The sequence below is a fragment of the Prunus dulcis genome, chromosome 7 (assembly GCF_902201215.1).
Source record: "Prunus dulcis chromosome 7, ALMONDv2, whole genome shotgun sequence".
Taxonomy (NCBI): Eukaryota; Viridiplantae; Streptophyta; class Magnoliopsida; order Rosales; family Rosaceae; genus Prunus; species Prunus dulcis.
In genome coordinates this window covers 6,373,975-6,394,534 of record NC_047656.1, presented here as the reverse complement: position 1 = coordinate 6,394,534, position 20,560 = coordinate 6,373,975, and the positions used below count along the sequence as shown (strand labels likewise).

At 40.8% G+C, this 20,560-nt stretch overlaps 1 protein-coding gene across 1 annotated transcript; it reads left to right on the top strand.

Moving 5' to 3' along the window:
- Nucleotides 1–8,381: 8,381 nt before the first annotated feature.
- On the top strand, nucleotides 8,382–11,956 carry LOC117634597 (haloacid dehalogenase-like hydrolase domain-containing protein 3). The gene is made up of 6 exons (XM_034368761.1): nucleotides 8,382–8,881; nucleotides 9,479–9,585; nucleotides 10,167–10,275; nucleotides 10,363–10,524; nucleotides 10,784–10,957; nucleotides 11,730–11,956. Exons 1-6 carry the CDS (start codon nucleotides 8,549–8,551, stop codon nucleotides 11,757–11,759), a joined length of 915 nt encoding a protein of 304 aa, XP_034224652.1. The 5' UTR covers nucleotides 8,382–8,548; the 3' UTR covers nucleotides 11,760–11,956.
- Nucleotides 11,957–20,560: the final 8,604 nt, after the last annotated feature.

Sequence of the window (20,560 nt, the reverse complement as noted above, 5' to 3'; positions counted from 1 at the left end):
CTTATTCAACTGCCGGTAATCAATACATAACCTCATGGTCCCATCTTTCTTCCTTACGAATAACACAGGTGCACCCCACGGTGAGACACTGGGTCTGATGAACCCAAGATCTACTAACTCCTGTAATTGAATCTTCAACTCCCGAAGTTCAGCTGGCGCCATTCTATAGGGGGTTTGATAAATAGGGTTGGTGCCCGGAAGAAGTTCAATAGTGAACTCGATTTCCCTTTCAGGGGGAAAACCAGGGAGATCATCTGGAAAGATATCAGGGAAATCACACACAACAGGAATATCTTCCAGATTTAAAGGGATCTCTCGAGTATCAATAATATGTGCCAAATACCCCTCACATCCCTTCTTGAGCAACTTCTTGGCTGTGATGGCAGAAATAAGACAAGTAGGGAGAACTCTACGCTCCCCACGGAAGATAACTTTAGGTTGCCCTGGACTCCGAAGCGTTACTTCCTTCCGGAAACAATCCACTGATGCATGATGCTTCTCTAGCCAATCCATCCCCAATATAATATCCAAATCCACCAAGTCTAAAGGAATTAAATCCGCTTCCAACCATGCATCATCTACTTGGACAAAACAATTTCTGAATACCCGATCTGCAAACAAGACTTCTCCCGTAGGTAGGGAAATACTAAATCTTCCTGTTATAGGTAGGGTCTAATACTGATATACGGTAAGAAACTATGTGCTACAAAGGAGTGTGTGGCCCCCGGGTCAATTAAAACACGTGCAAGATAACCAAAAATTGGAATCATACCAGTAATCACGTCTGGAGTAGCATAAGCTTCTTGCTGAGTCATAGAGAACACTCGGGCCTGAGTAGTGGAACGCCCAGGTTGACCCCTTGCCTTCCCACCACTTCTGCCTCTAGAAGATGACGGTGCCCTGCTACTGGATGACCCTGCTGCAGAGGAAGAGACACCACCTTGATTCTGATTCTGACCCATACTACCTTGCCCCTGCTGGGCTCCAGTTCCTTGAATCGCTGTGTTAGTCTGGAGTATAATTGGGCAGCTTCTCTTAGTATGCCCCACTTGTCCACAAAAGTAGCATGTCAGGCTACTACTCTGACTCGGTCCACCTCCCTGAGTATAGCTGGTACAATCCTTTGCAATATGCCCAACTTGTCCACAATTAAAACATGTCACCCCAGTGTGCCTGGAAGGAGTCCTGGCAGTACTAGCTGTAGACTGTGGCCCTGAATACTGAGTCCAAGCCGGACGAGAACCAGATCTCCCACTACTAGAACTAGATCCCCGTCCTCCTGACCATCCACCGCTAGCAGAACTGGAACTAGATCCTCCCCTCTTTGATGGACCCTGACTGGGCCCACCAACTCCTGGTGTATCCCTACGGCGCCTACCCACATTTCCACCAAGTTTCCTTGACACCCTTTCAGCTGCCTGAGCCAACGCCCTCATATTTGGATAAGTATTAGCAGTAACCACTGCCTGAATGTCCCACCACAAACCTTCCTCAAATCGTCTACATCTGTCCTCCTCTGTGGCAACCAACTCTGGAGCAAATCTGGACAACTCATTAAACTTGTGTTCATACTCCATTACTGACATAGACCCCTGTTTCAGATACAGAAACTCTGACTTCTTTGCATGTCTATAAGAAGGTGGGTAAAACTGCTCTGAAAAGATTCGCTGAAATTCTTCCCAATTTATGGCAGCCGGATTTTCATAACCCCTTTTTACTGCCTTCCACCAATGATAAGCATTGCCCTTGAGTAGAAAGGTAGCCAAGCGGACTCTATCCTCAGTTGGACATTCCAAAACCTCAAAAATTCTTTCCACATCAGTAATCCATGATTCTGCTTCTGCTGGGTCTGTACTACCCACAAATTCCTTTGCCCCAAGTTCTTTAACTCTCTTAATTTCAGAACTTTCTGTACCGCGCCTTCCCCGTAAGGCTGTAGCCATTGTGCGAGTAAACTGGCTGAGCACATGTCTCATATCCAAAGCATTATCTCCCGCAGGTGGGGATGGTGGAGGCGAAGGTACTGGTGGTGAAGGAGGGGGTGACGGAGATGGAGGTGGAGGATTCGGCCCCCATCTCTGACCGCGGCCTCTTGTTCTAACTCTGCGAGCTGACATGATTCTACACAAAGAAATCATGAAATCATTAGATCAACAATGCAGCAAAAGTGCAATAGTCGAAGGAAAATGAACCTAATGCTCTGATACCAAGCTGACAGGACCCGCCCCGGAATTTCCCGGAAACCGGAGCGGACCCCGTCTTTGTTCCGACATCATCCCGATGCCGGGCCCACTAAATTAAAACTCGAGACTTTCTACCAAAATTTTGGCAGAGTCTCCCCTGTTAAATAAGCAATCCCAACAAAATTTACTCAACCTGCAACACACAGTAATAATAATCCCAACCAACAGCATGCTTTCACAATTTTACAAGTCACTAAAGTGGCCTCCGGCCTCACAAGTAAAATCTATCAAGGGCGATACAGAGCATCTACTGAATTTAGATTACAAGAACAGTTGAGTAGAAGAAATTACTCAGTTCCTAACTAGAAAGATGCACAGATTGAGCTTCGTACACCACTTGCACGCTTCCTGGAGCGACTACTGGCTGGGGGGCGCAAAACAGAAAATATGTGAGTGGACAAAAACCAGATTGCAGTTAAAAACAACATAGTAACCCCACCATGTAAAAATAATGCTCAAGACATGCAGGTTCACAATTCAATAAATAATTACCCAAAACTTAATTCATTAAAAACATTTCAGAAAATACCAGTTACCTCCTTTAAAAAGAATCCCCACTCTCTCAAACTTACCACTCCTTTCAAGCCACTAACTTCCTTACACACTCAACCATACATACCCGTATAAAGATACTTGTATAAATATATATATATATATATAAATAGCTATACGATATACTCAGCACACCACCTAGGTACCGGGAAAACAATCCAACTGGGGGATCGTTTAACTAGTCCGCAGGATTTCTAGGTGCTATCCTGCGTCTAGGGATGAGCGGTCCAACCGGGGGACGAAACTCCAAAGCTCCCACACCGGAACATCCAACGCCATGTGTAGCTTCCAAACTATGTCCTACGCGCGCAGACTGGGTCATCACACACCGGAACATCCAACGCCATGGTGATGACCCTAAACTCTATAATAAGTCTTTCCACATGCCGGAACATCCAACGCCGCATATGGAAAGTGTCTCACACGCCGGAACATCCAACGCCGCGAGTGAGACTAGTAACTGGGGAAGGTACTTACGTAGTGTAATCACACAATTTCTCTCCACAACCACATTCTTCCACATCAACCTCCAACTACCCCAATATCTCATCTATAGCGAATATATATTATACCTCCCCACTAACCACACAAATGCACTCTCAAAACCCAAGAATGCCAAACTCGATATATATAAATATATAGCCAAAACTACCCGACCAACAAAATCATTTCATGAGCATGATATATATAAATTCCATAAGTCATTAAAACATTATGCAGAAACTTTCATCAATTAAAACCATGCATATGATTAAAACAAAGTCCACTCACAGATAATCCCACGCTGCCTGACCACGTGAGGGTCCTGCCTGCTGAGTACGTGCAGTCGAAACACCTATTTCGAGATACGAACCGTTAATTAATATAAAATTACGTCGAAGCGGAAATCACAAATTAAATGCTTAAATCCCCAAATTCCCCATACGTGCACGTTGAAGAAGGTATCCTAAGGTCCGATTACAGGTTTAGGAATCGTTCACGATTTTACGGTTATCGCTAACCCGCAAACTTTGCATTTTTGAATCGGAACATCCGGGGTTCCGATTCAGAATTCGTGAAGTCCCATACGGTCCTAGGAATTCCTAGAACAACATATTTTAATTCGGGAAAGATCTAACGGTCGGAACCTATCGAACCCGGATAACGCACAATATGCGAAAATCCGTTCGATAGTCAAACGACATCCGAATTGAGATCCGCGAATTCCTACACGCTCGTGACAACCTAAGGATCTCATCGGGTTAATTAGCAGCCTCACCAGACTTGCCCACGCGCCGCCACACGCGCCGGCAGCGCGTGGGTGTGTAGAGTAATTTCCGGCGACGGAAAAACTCCACACCCGAGCTCACCCTTCCTACCCTAGCTTCTACTCGAGGTCAGGATCACTTTCTTCAACTACGGGGAGGCCCAATTCGGGCGGCAACTGGCCGGAATTTCAGTTTGAAATTCGGCCCAAACCCTAGGTTTTCCTAATCGGTTTTCTACACTCACAATCGATCCAAACCTATACCAACATCAGCTAGAACTCGTAAAAAGGAGGAGAAACCATACCTCAATCACCGAGTTTGGGCGGCGGAGGCGGCGGCGCGACGGCGAGCAAGCTCCGGTTCGAACCAGTCGAGCTCGCGGCCGGAGTTCGTGGTTTCCGACGGGGAAAACGGCCTAGGCTTGATCGGGACGTCGAGGCGGATCGATCGGGACCGGTCTCGGGTCCTGCCGTGGCCGGAGCTGCGCGAACCGAGGAGAGAGAGGGTTGACGTCGGGGAGAGAGAGAGACTGAGGAGAGAGAGAGAGTGTCGCGCGAGAGAGAGAGAGCTGAGGTGAAAATCTGATTTTTACCAAACTTTTTGAAATAATTACAAGTTTGCCACTGGAAGTATTTTGCCCGTAACTTTTTCGTTACAACTCCGATTCAAGCCTACCGCCTGTCTACGAATTCTTCTCGGTACCACCTACCCAAAAATACCATCCACGGTCCCAAAATCCTTCCGGATAAGAAAGTGACCAATTTACCCCTACCCCAAGGGTAAATTCGTAAATTTAATTACATCGATTAAAATAAACAATTAAATTTGGAGTCGGGGTGTTACACTTAAAGAGGGAGAAGGAATCTTGCCCATGACAAAGTGCCTTGTCCTCCTAAAATCAAACCCGAAAAAATTATTGGTTACGATTCTCAAACAAAACATCATAGATAAATTTTTGGGAGACCTCAATGTTTAAATTGAAGTAATCAAATTGATGAAAAGGGCAAAAAAAAAAAAAAGGAACTGAAAAGGGAAAGAAAGAAAGGCACCAGCTACACATGAAACACCGAAATAATAAATAGTTAAGCCTTCCAATAATTGCACTAAAAATCAACGAGACAGATTTTGGCAACACACACACGTTATGGCGGGAAGAGAGAGACTAGTTGTTGAGAGAGAGACGACCGACGAGGACAGACTGATGGAGAAACCTGGCGTATGAAATGAAGCCGACTGAGGAAAACAAAGTGGGCCCCGCATGCATGGCAGTCATGCTATGGGCCCCACTTCCTTTCAGATATGGTTGAGGTGGAGAGGAAAGAAGGGTCAATTTGCTGATGCGGATTCTAACCGATTTCCAGTGTCCGCCACATCAGCGATTTCGTGTTCTCCCAGCGGTCACCCACACCCACGTGTCGTTTTAGTTTTCTTGTATCTGTGTGCGCAAGGACAGGTTCAGTTAGTTCTAAATTATCAAGAGAACATTGCACATGGAAACCCTGCTACCAACAAATCAGGGCAAATGGTTTTTTAATTTGGAGTCAATAGTTTTTATTTATTTATTTATTGTTTTGTAACATTTGTAAGTTCCCAGTAAAACTTGAAGGAGAGTCAATGGTATGAAATTCCGGAAATTTCCCTGTACATGAAAAGTTTATATCTATGAATTATTAAGAGTCGATTTGTCAAATATGATGACGCAATTTCATGCATATTCTTAAAAAAATTAAATCGTGTACCAAATGAACTCTTAATTGAGAGACATTTGGAATTTTTCCGTATAGTTTTATAAAATGGGAAATGTTTGTGAAATGTGAATTATCACAATCTTTTCTAAGAGAAAGGAAAAAAAAAAAAAAAAAGTCACAATCGCTTATTTAATTAATATTGCAATAAAATCATCACTTGCTTCATATTTATTGAGGACATGTAACCTAATCCGATTCTAAAATTAGCATCATAAAAAGTGAATCACGTAAAAGATATATTTGGGCATGTACAGTTTCTCTCATGCCCGTTATTGACGGAGGTCATTTTCGTGAAGTTGTTCATCAAATTTGATTGATTGTGATATATATGATTTAATCGTTAAGAAGATGAATATAACTTCCTTATTTAAAGTCATACATTATGATAACAGAAACTAATTAACTTTCTTATTTGCCAACGTGGTTTAGTCTAGAAAAATAGGTATTGACTTGCAAATTTTGATGTAGTCATAAATTCCAAGTTCACATTCCATCTAAACACGAATGTAATTTCTAAAATTCAATGACATTGTCAATGTGGTAGCCCAGTAGAGAAGGACTGCGACTTACAGACCACTAGTCTCAAGTTTGAACCCCCATGGTACATTGATAATGTGTGTATGGGAAACCTCCATTTCTCTTGTAGCTTAAACTATTGTTTATGGATCTCGAGTCTCTGCATTTAGCATCCGTGCATTTACACATATTTAAAGGGATGTTAACCATTAGATTGATCTAATGAATTTTAACAAGCCCACATCCCATCATCTCTTTACACCTTATGTGTATTTAATACCTTTAAAATAAAATATTAAAAATACAAAATAATAGTCTCAACCCCCAACCCAGCCCTAAACCACTCCCACTTGTTGCTGCTATCCATGGCCACCACCTTTCTCTGCGCCATCTATAGTCCTATCGTAGTATTTAACATGGAATTATTGTCTCAACAACAAGCAAGTACTTCAAAATTAAACTGCAATTGAAAATCCTAGAGGTGCCTACCAACTGGAGGACCTAGTAAAGGTGTGTGTGAGAGAAAAGAAAAGAGAGTGAGAGGCAGAGGCAATTGGCAGGCAGTAATGGTATAGAGGCCAGGTTGGGGAGGAAGGGGGTTGCTGTTTGAAGGGAGTTTTAAAGATATACATATAATAAGTTGCAAATGGTGAGTTCTGGTATAATACAATTATGATGATGTGGACTTATTAAAATTTATTAGATTAATCTAACGGTTAACATTCTTTTATGTACGTGTAAATGCACGAATGCTAAATGTAGAGACTCAGGATCCATTATTTATATTAAAAAAATTCCAAGACAAGGAATTTGAAGAAAAAAGAAGTTAAAATCACCGTCGCATCCACCCCCATCCCCATCCCCTTCCCCACCACCATCTTCTCCACCTGAACTTCAACCACCACCTCATTTTCATTACCATCCCTACTATTGCGACCACCATCATTATATTTGCCACGACCTCGAACACCAGTGACCAGTACAATCAATCACCACCCGGGACCTCGTCACCAGCACCATGACCACCATCGTCATTGTCATAACCACTGAACCATTACCACAACCATTGTATTTAAAGACTTAGCCAAATAATATCTTAGAACCTTTACGACGCACCATGGAGGAAAAGAGGTTTCCAATATTTGAGAGGATGCCATCCGGTAAGTGGCGGAAGCTCCAATGATAGAGAAAAAGAGAGGGATGAAAAAGACAAAGTAAGTGGCGGAGTTCTCACACACAAACATTACTCACCGTCATTTTTTATTGAATTAGATCCCGTTAATAAAAGTATAAATGTTTTAAAGAAATTTTTTTGTGTCAATTGAAAAATTAAATGACGAAGTTCATCTTTTAAATAACTTCAGAAAATAAGAATACACAAATTCTACGATATGCGGCAGCCCACTAGATTACAAGAATGAAAGGTTGCGATGTATATTGTACACAATAATTGGTCATCACATTAATTTTTGAATTTTCTATGAAATTCTATTTTGTTTCCTATGACTTATGCAAGATAAGGACATTTCCCATTAAAGAAAAGGAAAATGTTATTTTATTTTTGAATGAAGTACTAAACACTAATTTGGTGCGGAGCATCAGAATAACTTGTGAAGGAAACTTATCTTATTTAATAAATATAAATTTATAAGATATTAACATATAGTATTCATTTATATTTTCATTTTCTCCTTCAATGTATCTGAATTTAATGCGTGATAGAATATAATTCTCGTTTGGGAGTGCTTCTGGAACATTTAAAAGCACTTTCTGATAACCAAAAATGCTTCTGATAGCGTTTGATATAAAAGTTTAGAAGCGTTTTCTGGAGAAGCACCTGTCATGTGCTTCTTCAAGAAGCACGCCCAAGTACTTTTCCAAGAAGCACTTCGATTTCTTATGAAAATTTCAACGTATTTATAATAAAAGCGCTTTTAATAAAAATGCTTATAAATAAAAGTGCTTCCTATAGAAGTAGTCCCAAATAAGTTCATAGACACCAAACGAAAACGTTACACAATTAAATAACTAAATAAAGATTAATTAAAAGAAAATTAGAAAACCTCCTGAGGCCATTATAGTAAAACCAGAACCCGAGATGCATTTCTATAAAGACTCCCCACATCAAGGATCTTTAAGATGTTGGCACCCCAGCATTCGGTTCTGGTTTTAAGTTGAGTCACGCATGGAGCCAAAAACTGAAACAAATATTGTGCAGTAGAGCATCAAATGAAGCTCAGTAATGGCGCTAATGGCAACCAGAACAAAGCTCTTTAGGCTGCTGACGACTCTCACCAAGAAAGCACCAATTTTGGGATCTGGGTCTTGCTCCAATGGCGTTAAGGGACTGGTTCGGGTCGACCGGGGAGGTGGGCTCGGGTTGACGGCCTATTCGACCTCTGCTGTGGCACAGCAAGAGCCAGGGGTCGTTGGGTCGAGGCACATGGGTTTGGAGATATTGGGTGTGAAAGATTATGAAGATTATAGGAGGTCTCTTTACGGTGAAATCACCCACAAGGCTCTGCTTGTTGATGCTGTTGGCACACTTGTTGTTCCTTCCCAGCCAATGGCTCAGGTTCTCTCTCTCTCTCTCTCTCTCTCTCTCTCTCTCTCTCTCTCTCACGCACACACTTTACATGCACATCTACATATTTATTGCTCCGTGTTTCTAAGTACGGATTGAACTTTTGGGTTTCTGGGTTTGTATATCTATGAATTGAATTTTTTGGGTTTCTGGTTTTGTATATCTATGAATTGAAGTTTGTGGATCTTGTTTCTTTTCCTTTTTTTTTTCTTTTTTCTTTTTCCATTTTGTGTTTTGGGCTAAATTTATACCTAAATGGTGAAAATCCAAGAACATACTTTACTGCGCATTTTGTATGGAGGTAAATAAATTATATGTATAAATATTGGTTTTTTGTGCATGCATTGAATTCTTGGTTTTTGTGTGGCAGAATTGGATTTCGGGGAAATTTCCTTTTTAAATTATATTTGTGCTTGTGGTTTTGTAGCATAGCAATTATTGGGTTTGCAAGTTTGTGGATTTTTTTTTAATTTTATAATTATTTAAAAATTTTAATTTAATTTAATTTAATTTTATACAATGTTCTTGCGCTATTATCTGTGTCTCTATTTCTTTGCTGACATATTGTTTATTTTTCTGTTGATATAGATATATAGGAAGATAGGGGAGAAGTATGGAGTGGAGTACTCAGAGGCTGAGATTTTGAACAGATACAGAAGGGCTTACGAGCAGCCTTGGGGTAGATCTCGTCTCAGGTCTCTTCCCATTTTTATTCTCCATTTTTATTTTTATTTTTGTTCTTATACCGGGTGATAAGGTTTGCAATAATCCATTTAAGTGTAAATTTTACGTATTTACTTTTTGATTCACCATGATTATCATGAATTTCTGTCTCCTCTTAGTTCTTGCCTGATTTAGTTTCTGAGGAGTTGTTCAGAAGTGTTGCACTTTCATTTTATGGGATATAAATAATTAAATCAAATTTTGCCTTTAATAGCTTTGATATTGCATCCTGGAAGTTAGCTGAGAAGCTAATTTCATAAACTTTGTTTTTCTAATTTTTATAACATTAAGTTGGCAAGTTTCTATTAGTAGTGATTCGATGCTTCATCGCATTTTGAGAAATATATTATTGTAGAATTTTCCATGTCTATCCAATATGTAATCAATGGGTTGGTCAAGTAGCAGAGTTCGTTTCCTTTCTTTTCTGTTTAGTCTTTAATCTTTCCTTAAGTTAAATAAAGAAGTTTGGCAGTAGTTCTGTCATGTTTGGAGTGAATTCTCTGATTTTCTTTTTTATCATTAAAGTGAGCATTTTACTCTTATTTCATTGCAGATATGTAAATGATGGGAGACCCTTCTGGCAATATATAGTCAGTTCTTCCACTGGCTGTTCAGATTCCCAGTACTTTGAAGAACTTTATAACTACTATACAACTAACAAGGTTTGACATTTTATAATTACCATTATCTGTATAGAAAGATATAAGTCAGAATTGGGTTATGATATTTTTCACTGTGTTTTCTCGTAGGCTTGGCACCTCTGTGATCCTGATGCTGAGAAAGTGTTTCAAGCTCTGAGAAAATCAGGCGTCAAAGTAGCTGTTGTGTCAAATTTTGATACTCGATTAAGACCTCTTTTGCAGGCTCTAAATTGTGAACATTGGTTTGATGCGGTAGCAGTGTCAGCCGAAGTAAGTGAATTGCTTAGAATCTTTTAGCAGTTTGCATGTGTTTTGCCCCTCTCTCTCTCACTCACACGCTTACACAGACAAGAAGAAAGCTTCTTTGGATTTTCAGAAATTCCATATTTTTATTATATAAATAATAAAAAATATTGGGAGAGTTTTTATTTATTTTATTTATCTATGGGTTTGTATGTCTGGTAACAAAGCTGTTGCTAGTATCAATCATTATGCGATTGCTGATGTTATGATTTTCTCTTATGAACAGGTTGAAGCAGAGAAGCCAAATCCAACAATATTTCTTAAAGCTTGTGAATTATTAGGAGTAAAACCTGAGGATGCAGTGCATGTGGGAGATGATCGTAGGAATGATATATGGGGTGCCAGAGATGCAGGCTGTGATGCTTGGCTTTGGGGAAGTGATGTTCACTCCTTTAAGGAGGTACGTCTCTCATCACATTTCTTCTAAGGGAATTTTAAGTGTATATTATGCTGTGTAATTTAGTCTCTAGAAAATCTTCCGGGAACAGTTTGATCAGCCTACCCTGGTTCAGATTTTTTAAATTAACACTTCACATTGGGGAAAAACCTTTTTTCATCTCTTCTCCACAACTTTATAGAATTTCCACCTACCATAGCTGCTCCATTTCTAGAATGTGTGAGTCCATATTTTCCTTGAAGTCGGGATCTTGGATTCGGTAGAAATTTAAACTACCCTGATTTTGGGGAGCTTCCTTCAGCTAGCTCAGATAGGGGGAGCTACATTTTGGAGTCTGCCTTATAGCATTTTACTGTTTGGTCCATTTTCTGAACTTGTGGATCCTATACACTTATTTAAGGACCATAGAAATGTGTGTCAAACTCTCGTGGCATTCATCCTCCTTGTCGTTATTGTTGTCCTTGTCATTCTTGTTTTTGTCATTTCGTTATTTTCTAGTCATCCTCATTTCTGAATATTTAATATATCTAGTTTAACACTCTTCCTCATTTGGTGGCCCGACTTGGATTTGATTGGAGTTTAGTCCAAGCCAGTCCTTATGAGTCCCACCCCTATAGGTGAGACTCGTAAGCTCCAATATGTTGGACTATTGTCTAATTTAAAAGTCCAGCCCCGAACACCAAACAACGGCCAGGACTCTTGTCCATTTTAATTAAAATATTCCAACCCAACATTCATGGTTAATAACAGTTTGATTACTTTTCTGCTGATGCAGGTGGCTCAGAGGGTAGGGGTCCAAGTTTAAAATGATGTCTCATGCAACATGAATGGTGCTCTCTCTGTACAGGTTTCTTTAGCTCCAATGGGGGCGTTATGTATATTTGTGCTTTGTTGTAATCTGTATAAGACGTGAGGCTAGAACGCTAACTTGAAACATAAAGAGAAAATAATGCAAGACATCTATGGCTTATTATTATTATTTTTTTTGTGTGTGAGTGAAAATGGTGTGCAATTTCTATACTTGTTATCATATGTTAATGTTTCAAAATGGGACCTAATTTAAAGCTAACAAAAATAGAAAAGACACTGAAGCAATTTCTGTATCGATTCAAGCTAGGGCAACAACTTTTGACAACTCAAATACTTACACAACCAACATCTCTTGCATGATTTTCTAAGGTTTTCAAAGGATTCAAAGGCTTCCGTTGTACTCAGATTTGAGCCTTTTGTGGCTTGGTTTTTGAGGCTTGAATAGCGAAGCCAATTTTCACATTGGTATTGATTTCCAATTGATTTTCATAAATTAAATGTGATGCGATCTTCTTTTGCAGTACACTTTTCACCAACATTCTAGTTCCCGCAAGTTATTTTTCTCGTTACTTTTATTCTTCTATTTATTAGGGTTTTTACAACTAATAGTGGCATACTTGCAATTAAAACAATCTCTTGGCCTACAAGCAGATTTGGGGTGAACAAAATCTAACTAAACCAAACCAATTTAAGACGTTTTAGTTTGGCCGGTGTGGGCCTAAGCCCAATTTTTTTTTCTTTTACATTTTCTCAACCTTGTTAGCCCAATTAAAAACAAAATAATTCAAAATATGCCACACATTTTTCAATTTTTAGCATATCAAATAATCCTAAAATTCAACATGTTATAAAACTTATAAGTTTAATAATATAGTTGCAATTCAAATATCAATAACTTCAAAGTTCGATCAAACTTCAAATTCAACATCCTTATAATTCAATGAGAGGACTGCATTTGTAAAATAAAATAATATACAAGTAGACGGTCCTATTTAGCTTTAAACAATCACAGCCGCAAGGCTTTGGCTTGCTTCAACCATGAAGCTATTTAGGAAGCATGCACGCGATCTCAATGTCCATATATAATAGGGATATGATTTTCCCACTTTTTTTTTTCTCTACTTACACTCCCTTTTGTTTTTTTAAAACTTTTTAATTAATTTTGTTCTTTATCTTTCCTATTCTATCTTTACCATACATTAATTTCTTTTTACTTCACTTTTATATTAGTTCTTTTTCTTTATACTTAGTTTTTCAAATTGCACTCTATTTTTAGTTGTTTTTTTCCTTTAATATTGAAAATGGAGTGTAAGTTGGAAAAGTAAGTATAAAAGAAATAATATAAAAGTGAAGTAAAAAGGAAATTAATGTAGGGTAAGGGTAGAATAGGAAAGATAAAGTACAAAATTGATTAAAAAAATATTAAAAAGCAGAAGATAGTGTAAGTGGAGAAAATGGAAGTGGAAAAATCAGCTCCCATATAATATACAGTCTCATTCTCCTGGACTCTAGTGTGCAAGGAATTAGAGGTCACTCAACCTTGAATCTAATCTAAGGATGGATAAAAAATAAATTTTATATTATTTTCAATTAAACAAAACACGTTTCTTGAAAAAGAAAAAAAAAACACAACACGTCTCTTCTTCTTGTTGTCGACAAAATAAAACATGTTCTCAGGAACCTTGTAGCTACTGCATGCAACCTGCTCCGANTCATGGCATCCTTCGATTCTAATTCTTTTGCTATGTTTTTGCTGCTTAGTTTTTCATCCCTTGTGAATTGTCAAAGAACCAAAATTTTGGGAAAACTTCAGTTTTATTTTTTAAAACAAATTTGGGCTCTTTTACTTTTTTGGTTTCTACCATTGTTTGTCTTTCTCTTTTTTGATTAATAAGAGAGAAATCTGTTTACAAATGAAATAGCCACATGTCGCATAGTTTCATCTATTAAGTTGCATAACGTTCCTCTAGGTGGATTTAACCGAGCCTCCAATATTGCCCCCTTAATTCCTTGGCCTTCAGGTGGAAGGGTAACTGAATCACATCTAACTTTAAATTTCTTTCTTAGATTCTTCATTTTGATGAATTGCAGCTCTTGGAAGTTTGATTTTGAACTTTGAAAGTTTGGGTTTATCCATGGTGTTCTTTATCTTCTTGGCAAATTTTTACTTTTGCCACTATTTTTTCTTGATTAAGATAGTATTTATGTATGCAGGAAGAATTTGGTGCAAGAAACCATCATTTCTCATCTGGCCCAATTGAAAAAGGTCATGGCTGAGAATTGAGACAAGCTCAAGGAAGCCTACGCCATCTGACTTCAAGCCAAGTTCCCTAGATATCTTCTGGGCCCTCTTTACTCACTTCAACCTTTAGATGAAATGGTGAAAACTTGGGCTGAGTAAAGTGATGATCATCAACCTTACACAGTTTGGTTGATCATTGACTTGGGAGAGTTCTAGACCTTTCAAAGGTTGGCCATATGGGTCTACTTCCAAGGTTGATCTTATGGCAGGACAAAAGTCCATGGCCAAAAAACTTACTACGGTGGTTGACAACAACTCTAATCAAGATTGATATGATTGGTTTAAAGCTATGGAACCAAAATTGAAGAACATCTTGCAAGACATTGCCATCTACAATGCGCTAGTCCTCTACGCCTCCGGAACCTTTCCTTACAATCGACCACTTATCATAGCAGGCATATGCTTTTGGTCGACCTCCACTAATTGGATGAGAGTTCAGTTTGGGATAATGACTCCTACTTGACTTGACTTGTGTTTCCCTCTTTTCGACTGAGATGGCCGACGGAAGGAAATTTTGGTCTTTCTTTTCTTGAGTTGCATAGGCGTGCCACCACTAAGCCACCGAATAACTTGGATGGAAAGAATTGGACGGATATGTTGCTCTTTTGACTTTTGATCAAGTGATTTATCGGCCAAGCAATGAACCACCTCTTGGCCTAGGTTGTTTCACTTCCTTGGCCTCGGGATGGTTAGCCTTCATATGGATGTTTTTTTGTTGTGATTTTTGGGTTTTTATTTTATTTTTTATATATAATGAAAATGGTGCAATTGAACTAAAACGTAATTTAAACTAAATGGCGAGAATTAAAGTGCGATAAAATAGATCAAAGCGATAAATAAACATAAAGTAAAGTAAGAACGAAATAAGAACAATAAAGTAAATTAAACTTAATAAAAATTTGATAACAATGAAAAGTAAAGCAATTTAAATAAACTTGAATTTAAAAGCAAGAAAATATAAATTACAATAAAGTAAACTTACACTAGGAAAAACATAAGAAAAAAGCTCAAGCTAAAGGTAGAATGCTTACTTTTTTTTTGATTAAGAGAATGCTTACTTTATCATTCTTGATCATTTCATTGTTTTTTCCTAACATTTCAAATTTATAGTTGATGCTATTGAGAAGGAGTGTTCTGCTAACCCCGCCAATTCTTGTTGATGCGAAAAAGTGGTTCGACACGTGGTTCGCCCAACTTAGTGATATTGTGTCTTCGGAAGGTAGTTAGTCTTCGGAAGATCAAGTTCCTGCAAAAAGGGAACGCTCGGTAAGACCTTGGGGTACCGGTGCGGTACCGGCCGAAGGCTCTCCGATGCTTAAGTAAGTACGGATTTAGTAAAGATTAGACTATAGATCAAGCGGTAGCGTACCGTTGGTTTTTCTGTCCCCTCTTTTGGGAATAGGGGTCTCCTTATATAGGCCTTGGGAGGCGTGCTTATGTTGGAATTTTCGATGTGGGACTGTAGAAGCTGGTCGAGAGCACGACACGTGTCCCAGGTCAAAAGTAGCAAGATGTTTAGGATTCGGTAGGCTTATTGCCGAAGGGCCTGCAGTGTTAAACGTTGACTTCGTCCACGCGTCAGGTGGTCATTGGTCGTTAATATACGGTATAAACAGTAGTCCCCCAAGTTCTCTTCCGAAGGTTCTTCGGAAGGGAATTTGGTTCATATCCCGAGGGTTCATAGATGCCCTGCCGTTCGGCAAGTTTGTTTGTGGAAGGCTCCCTTGAGATCTGAAGGATCGCCGATGCTGAGAGGTGTGAAGGCAGGACGCTTCGTTTCCCGCGCCTGGCGCGTGGAGACGCTTCGTCTTCTGTACCACGCGTGCAGCAGACATCACCATCCATCGGGCGACGCGTGGCCAGTGAAGTGACGTCTGACGGCTGCAATTATGAGCCGTTTGGTTTCCCGAGGCGTACCGTTGCAGCCATCTCCCTATAAATAGAGATGGCTCCAGGCGTAGAGCTCACTTCGGGTTTGAGAGTTGAAGCGAGAGCTCTGCGCAGGCGATTTCTGAAGTGCGTTAACGGCAACGAAGGCGATTTTCGCGTGAGTTATCGGCAATCAAGGCGATTCCCGAAGCGTTCGAACGGTAATCAAGGCGATTCTCAAGCAGTTTATCGGCAATCAGGCTCCCAACAACACCCAAGGTGAGATACCGTTCGGTACTCCCAACTCTTTTTATTTGATTGTATCTCCTTATGGCGTAGGCTTGCCGATCGCAACATAGGATTTCTTTTCGGTAGTCTAGTGGGCTATAGGTAGTGGCTTAGACATCGGTAGGGTAGTTCATTGCAGAACCTTAGCAACCCTTTTTCCTTCTTTTTTTTTGTAGATGTCTTCTAGCGAGTCCTCCTTCGGCAGTGAGCCCAACGCTTTCGATGGGGAGTTGTCATCGGGCTGGGACACGTCTAGTTTGGCCGTGAGCTTTGATGCCGAGGGGCAAGAGGACACCGATGCTCGGATTATCGGTGAGGAGGTGAACTCCGTTCCTGCTCACGGCGTCGGCAAGGGGTTGATGACGGGGCAGCCGTTTCCGTTAGCTGCGGTCTTCAAAGACGGTACCCGATTCGGTACCCCCGATCCCCTGCCGGAGGCTTCTACCTCTGGTCGTGATGAGGTCACTGCTGGTCCCTCTCGGCCGAGGCTGACAATCGTCCACCGGGAGCGGGATAGGATACCGATGGGCGTGCCGAAGAAGGCTCTGTTCGGGGTCGACTATTTAGAGCCGAATAAGATCACCGAACGGGAGCTCCAAAAGATTAGGGCCGAATACCTCATCCCAGATTCGGTGAAGATGAGGATTCCGAGCCCTACGGAATGCCTTAGTGAACCTGGGGACGGTGAAGTCGTCTTCTTCACCGACATGCTTCTGCAAGGGGTCAGGTTGCCGTTGCAGCCTGCCGTGCAGAGGATACTGGCCCAGATCGGGTATTCCCCGGGCCAGTACAACCCCAATTTCTGGGTCGTGCTGATGGGGGTGATAGCCGCCTTCGGGATCGGTGGGGAGGGGGAGCCTTCCTACGAGCAATTCTCGTACCTCTACAGCATCACGAAGTCGAAGAGCGCCGATCATGGTGGCTGGGTTCAGGCGAACTGCCTGAAGGCTTCCGAGCGGGGTCATTTCATCAGCTCGGTGCCGACTTCCCAGAAGTCGTGGAGGAATCGGCGGGTGCTACTCTCCGGTGACTGGGAATCACCTTCGGGAGTAGTTCCGCGGTTTTCGGTGCCCACGACGTTCCAAACCACCGGTAGGTTTCGATTTAACGAACGGTAGGATTTTAGCGTTGTTAACTTATCTTATTCTTATCAGTCCGTTCCTTGATCAGGTAAAGTCAAGCAGCCGACCCCCACTCAGCCTGAGATTCGGCAGCTCGAGAGAGTAAGGCTGAAGGTTCCAGCTGCCGATCGGATCTACCCCCGCTTTCTTTTTACCGATAACCTGATCAGAGCCAGACTCGTCAACCCGGCCGAGAGTAAGTCTACTTGCTTCGTTTTGTATATATTATTTTTTTTGTGCATGCCGACTAACAGGTTATCCTTGACCAGTGACGGACGCAAGGAAAGCTGCCGAGGACAAGAAGATGAACGAATCTTCCAGGCGGCGTTTTATGATGGGCCTCGAGAAGAAGAAGAAGAAACAAACCGAGGCCCCTGCCGTTCGGCCAGAGAAGGATCCCGAGGACGTTGTCCTGTCGGAGCGCCTGCGGCAGTTGGGTTCTGAGCCCGTTGCCAGGCCTACTGCCGAGGTGGAGGCGATAAATAAACATAAAGTAAAGTAAGAACGAAATAAGAACAATAAAGTAAATTAAACTTAATAAAAATTTGATAACAATGAAAAGTAAAGCAATTTAAATAAACTTGAATTTAAAAGCAAGAAAATATAAATTACAATAAAGTAAACTTACACTAGGAAAAACATAAGAAAAAAGCTCAAGCTAAAGGTAGAATGCTTACTTTTTTTTTGATTAAGAGAATGCTTACTTTCTCATTCTTGATCATTTCATTGTTTTTTCCTAACATTTCAAATTTATAGTTGATGCTATTGAGAAGGAGTGTTCTGCTACCCCCGCCAATTCTAATTCTGACCGAGGCGAGAAAAGGCCACATGCCTCCACCCAAGGTAAGTCATTCTCCATGCTTAATGATTTGCTGAAAACTTATATCTTTGCTTCTCTGAATTCTTAGGAGAAATACTTTTGAAAGTTTAACCCCAATTTTTTCAGAAGACACCTCCACACAAGATATTGATCATCCACCTCAATTCCTCCAGCCTAAAAAGATTCCGCGGAACCTTTTGCCCCCAGATTTGGCTGCACCTTTTATAAAAAAAAAATAAAAATAATCCTTCGATTTGTAGGTTCATCAAGATTGGCAAAACAACCTAATTTATCCCATTCGATTGTGGCAATGCAATCAGCCACTTCTTCGTTCGTTGCTCCAGTAAGCCTCTTTTATCTGTACATATTTTTATTTACTAATTTTGAGGGCCTTATCTTTATGCCTCAAAATATAGGAAGCTCAACTTCCATATTTGAGACAAAAGTTGGAGCATGTTATGAACTCTGAGCATGAGATCGGGGTAAGCTCATCTCCTCCACCACTTGAGATTTTTTCTTTGCGTAGCATTTCTTTCATATTTACCAAAATTCTCAAACTTAGTTGGCCGGCACCTATACCTTGAGACACCGGGACGAAGCTCCCACGGAGTCAAATGAAACGGCCCAAACATCTAGAGGTCATCCTATGAAGCCCGAGGCCATGCTGACTGAGGAGGACTTCCCTCACATGCAGAATCATCGGGTACTTCAAATTTTCAAGTTTTTTTTAAAAAAATTATAAAAACTTCTTTTACATATGCCCCCAAGTTCTTACTTAAACATTTAAATTTTTCAGAGGACTTATGTTGGACCCGAGTTTGTTTCGGCCAATTCAACTACTACTGAGGTTGAGTTCCAACACTTCTTCACCATGAATTCAGAACCTCCTTTGAGCCATCCTTCTAAGGCGGTCCTCAAAGACCCAATTCCTCAGGCAACTATACTACACCTTAATTTTTTTTTTATTTTTTTCGAAGTTCCTAAGTTTTTAGAAAATTTACATTCTTATTCTTTTTAGGCAAGTATGGTAGATCCTCATGCTACCCCGATAGACCAGGAAACTGTCACCAGCAATGTGCATGAGCTAACTTCCACCATTCCTCTTAATGGAGACACAAAACTTGAGCCTATCCTTATGTTGACCCTAGAAGCTCCTGTAAGACCCTTAGCAAGTGGCATAGGCCATGGCGTGGTTTTGATGTTCTGCACCATGCTAAGGCAAGCCAAAGGTGCATATGAGGTGCACACGAGAAGCATGACAATGTTAGAACAAGTGAGTTTTGGGCTAGGTATAGGTAGCAAAACAGTACAGCAAGACATAGCAGTTAGCACAGCAGCACATGGCAGGGCAGGGCAGGGACGTGCAGCGCGCAGTGCAGATTTACAGGCAGTGCACACAATGGATGTAGACAGGATGTGGGCTGGACATGGTAGTTGGTTGACGGACGTGCTGTAATGGGTTTCTGAAGCGGCAAAATGGTTTTTAAGCAATTCCAAGGGCGGCTGGATGTGGTAGAAGTGCTACAAGTTTAAAATTCGGGATGTGGCTGATGGCTGGAGCAAGTGCAGGTGGTTACATGAGAGTGGCTGCATGTTCCAAGGAGTGGGAGAGATTTTTAAGGAGTAAAAATCGGCTGCAAGGTGGAGGCAATAGTGGGCTAGGCAGGTGTTTGTATAGAAACAAATGTCTAGGTGGCAAATCTAATGGCTGTTAAACGTTTCCTAAGTAGATGAGGGTGTCATCTACGTAGTTTATGCCTATAAATACCTTGTGAAGGTGAAGTTGAGATACTAAGTGATGTGGTTGTCCAACAAAAAGTAAGAGCTTGTAATCCTTTGCTATTTGAGAATAGAAGATTGGTTAATTTGCCTGTATATTAGGTGTGAGAGTTTTCTTGTGTAGGCAAGTCTTGCTAGTTGTATGTTGGTAATCACCTGTACCCCTACGTGAATTCTGAAGCCTTACGAGTTGGAGGTGCAGAAGGGTGACTTAGGAGGACTCGAAGTGCTAGACAAGGGTCGAAAAATTAAAGGTGTTTTTCATGCCCTTATTACAGTTGGTATCAGAGTGTTTATGTGGTCACCCAGATGGAGGATTGTCCCTTGGGATCCGTAGAGAGTGGCAATTTTCGAGCGAGGAACAGTCTTGGAGTTGAAAGCAAGAAATGAAAGACTGGAGGTAGTGATTCCTTGAAAGAGAGAGTAACAAAGATAGAAAATTTCCTTGGTATTGTGAGTGGGGATGAGACTAAGTGTGTGGTCACCCAGATGTAGGATCTTAATGCTAAGACAACATAGATTGAAAGAGTCTTCGGAGAGTTAAAAGCTTCTATGGAGAAGAAGATCACCGATGTTTTATGTGATATGGATCGCTTAGCAGAGGCCATTGGTGGAAA

Coding starts and splice junctions, on each gene's coding strand:
- LOC117634597 (XM_034368761.1), top strand. CDS start 8,549: ATGGCGCTAATGGCAACCAGAACAAAGCTCTTTAGGCTGCTGACGACT. Junction 9,586..10,166: donor TGGGGTAGATCTCGTCTCAG/GTCTCTTCCCAT, acceptor ATTTCATTGCAG/ATATGTAAATGATGGGAGAC. Junction 10,958..11,729: donor ATGTTCACTCCTTTAAGGAG/GTACGTCTCTCA, acceptor CTGCTGATGCAG/GTGGCTCAGAGGGTAGGGGT.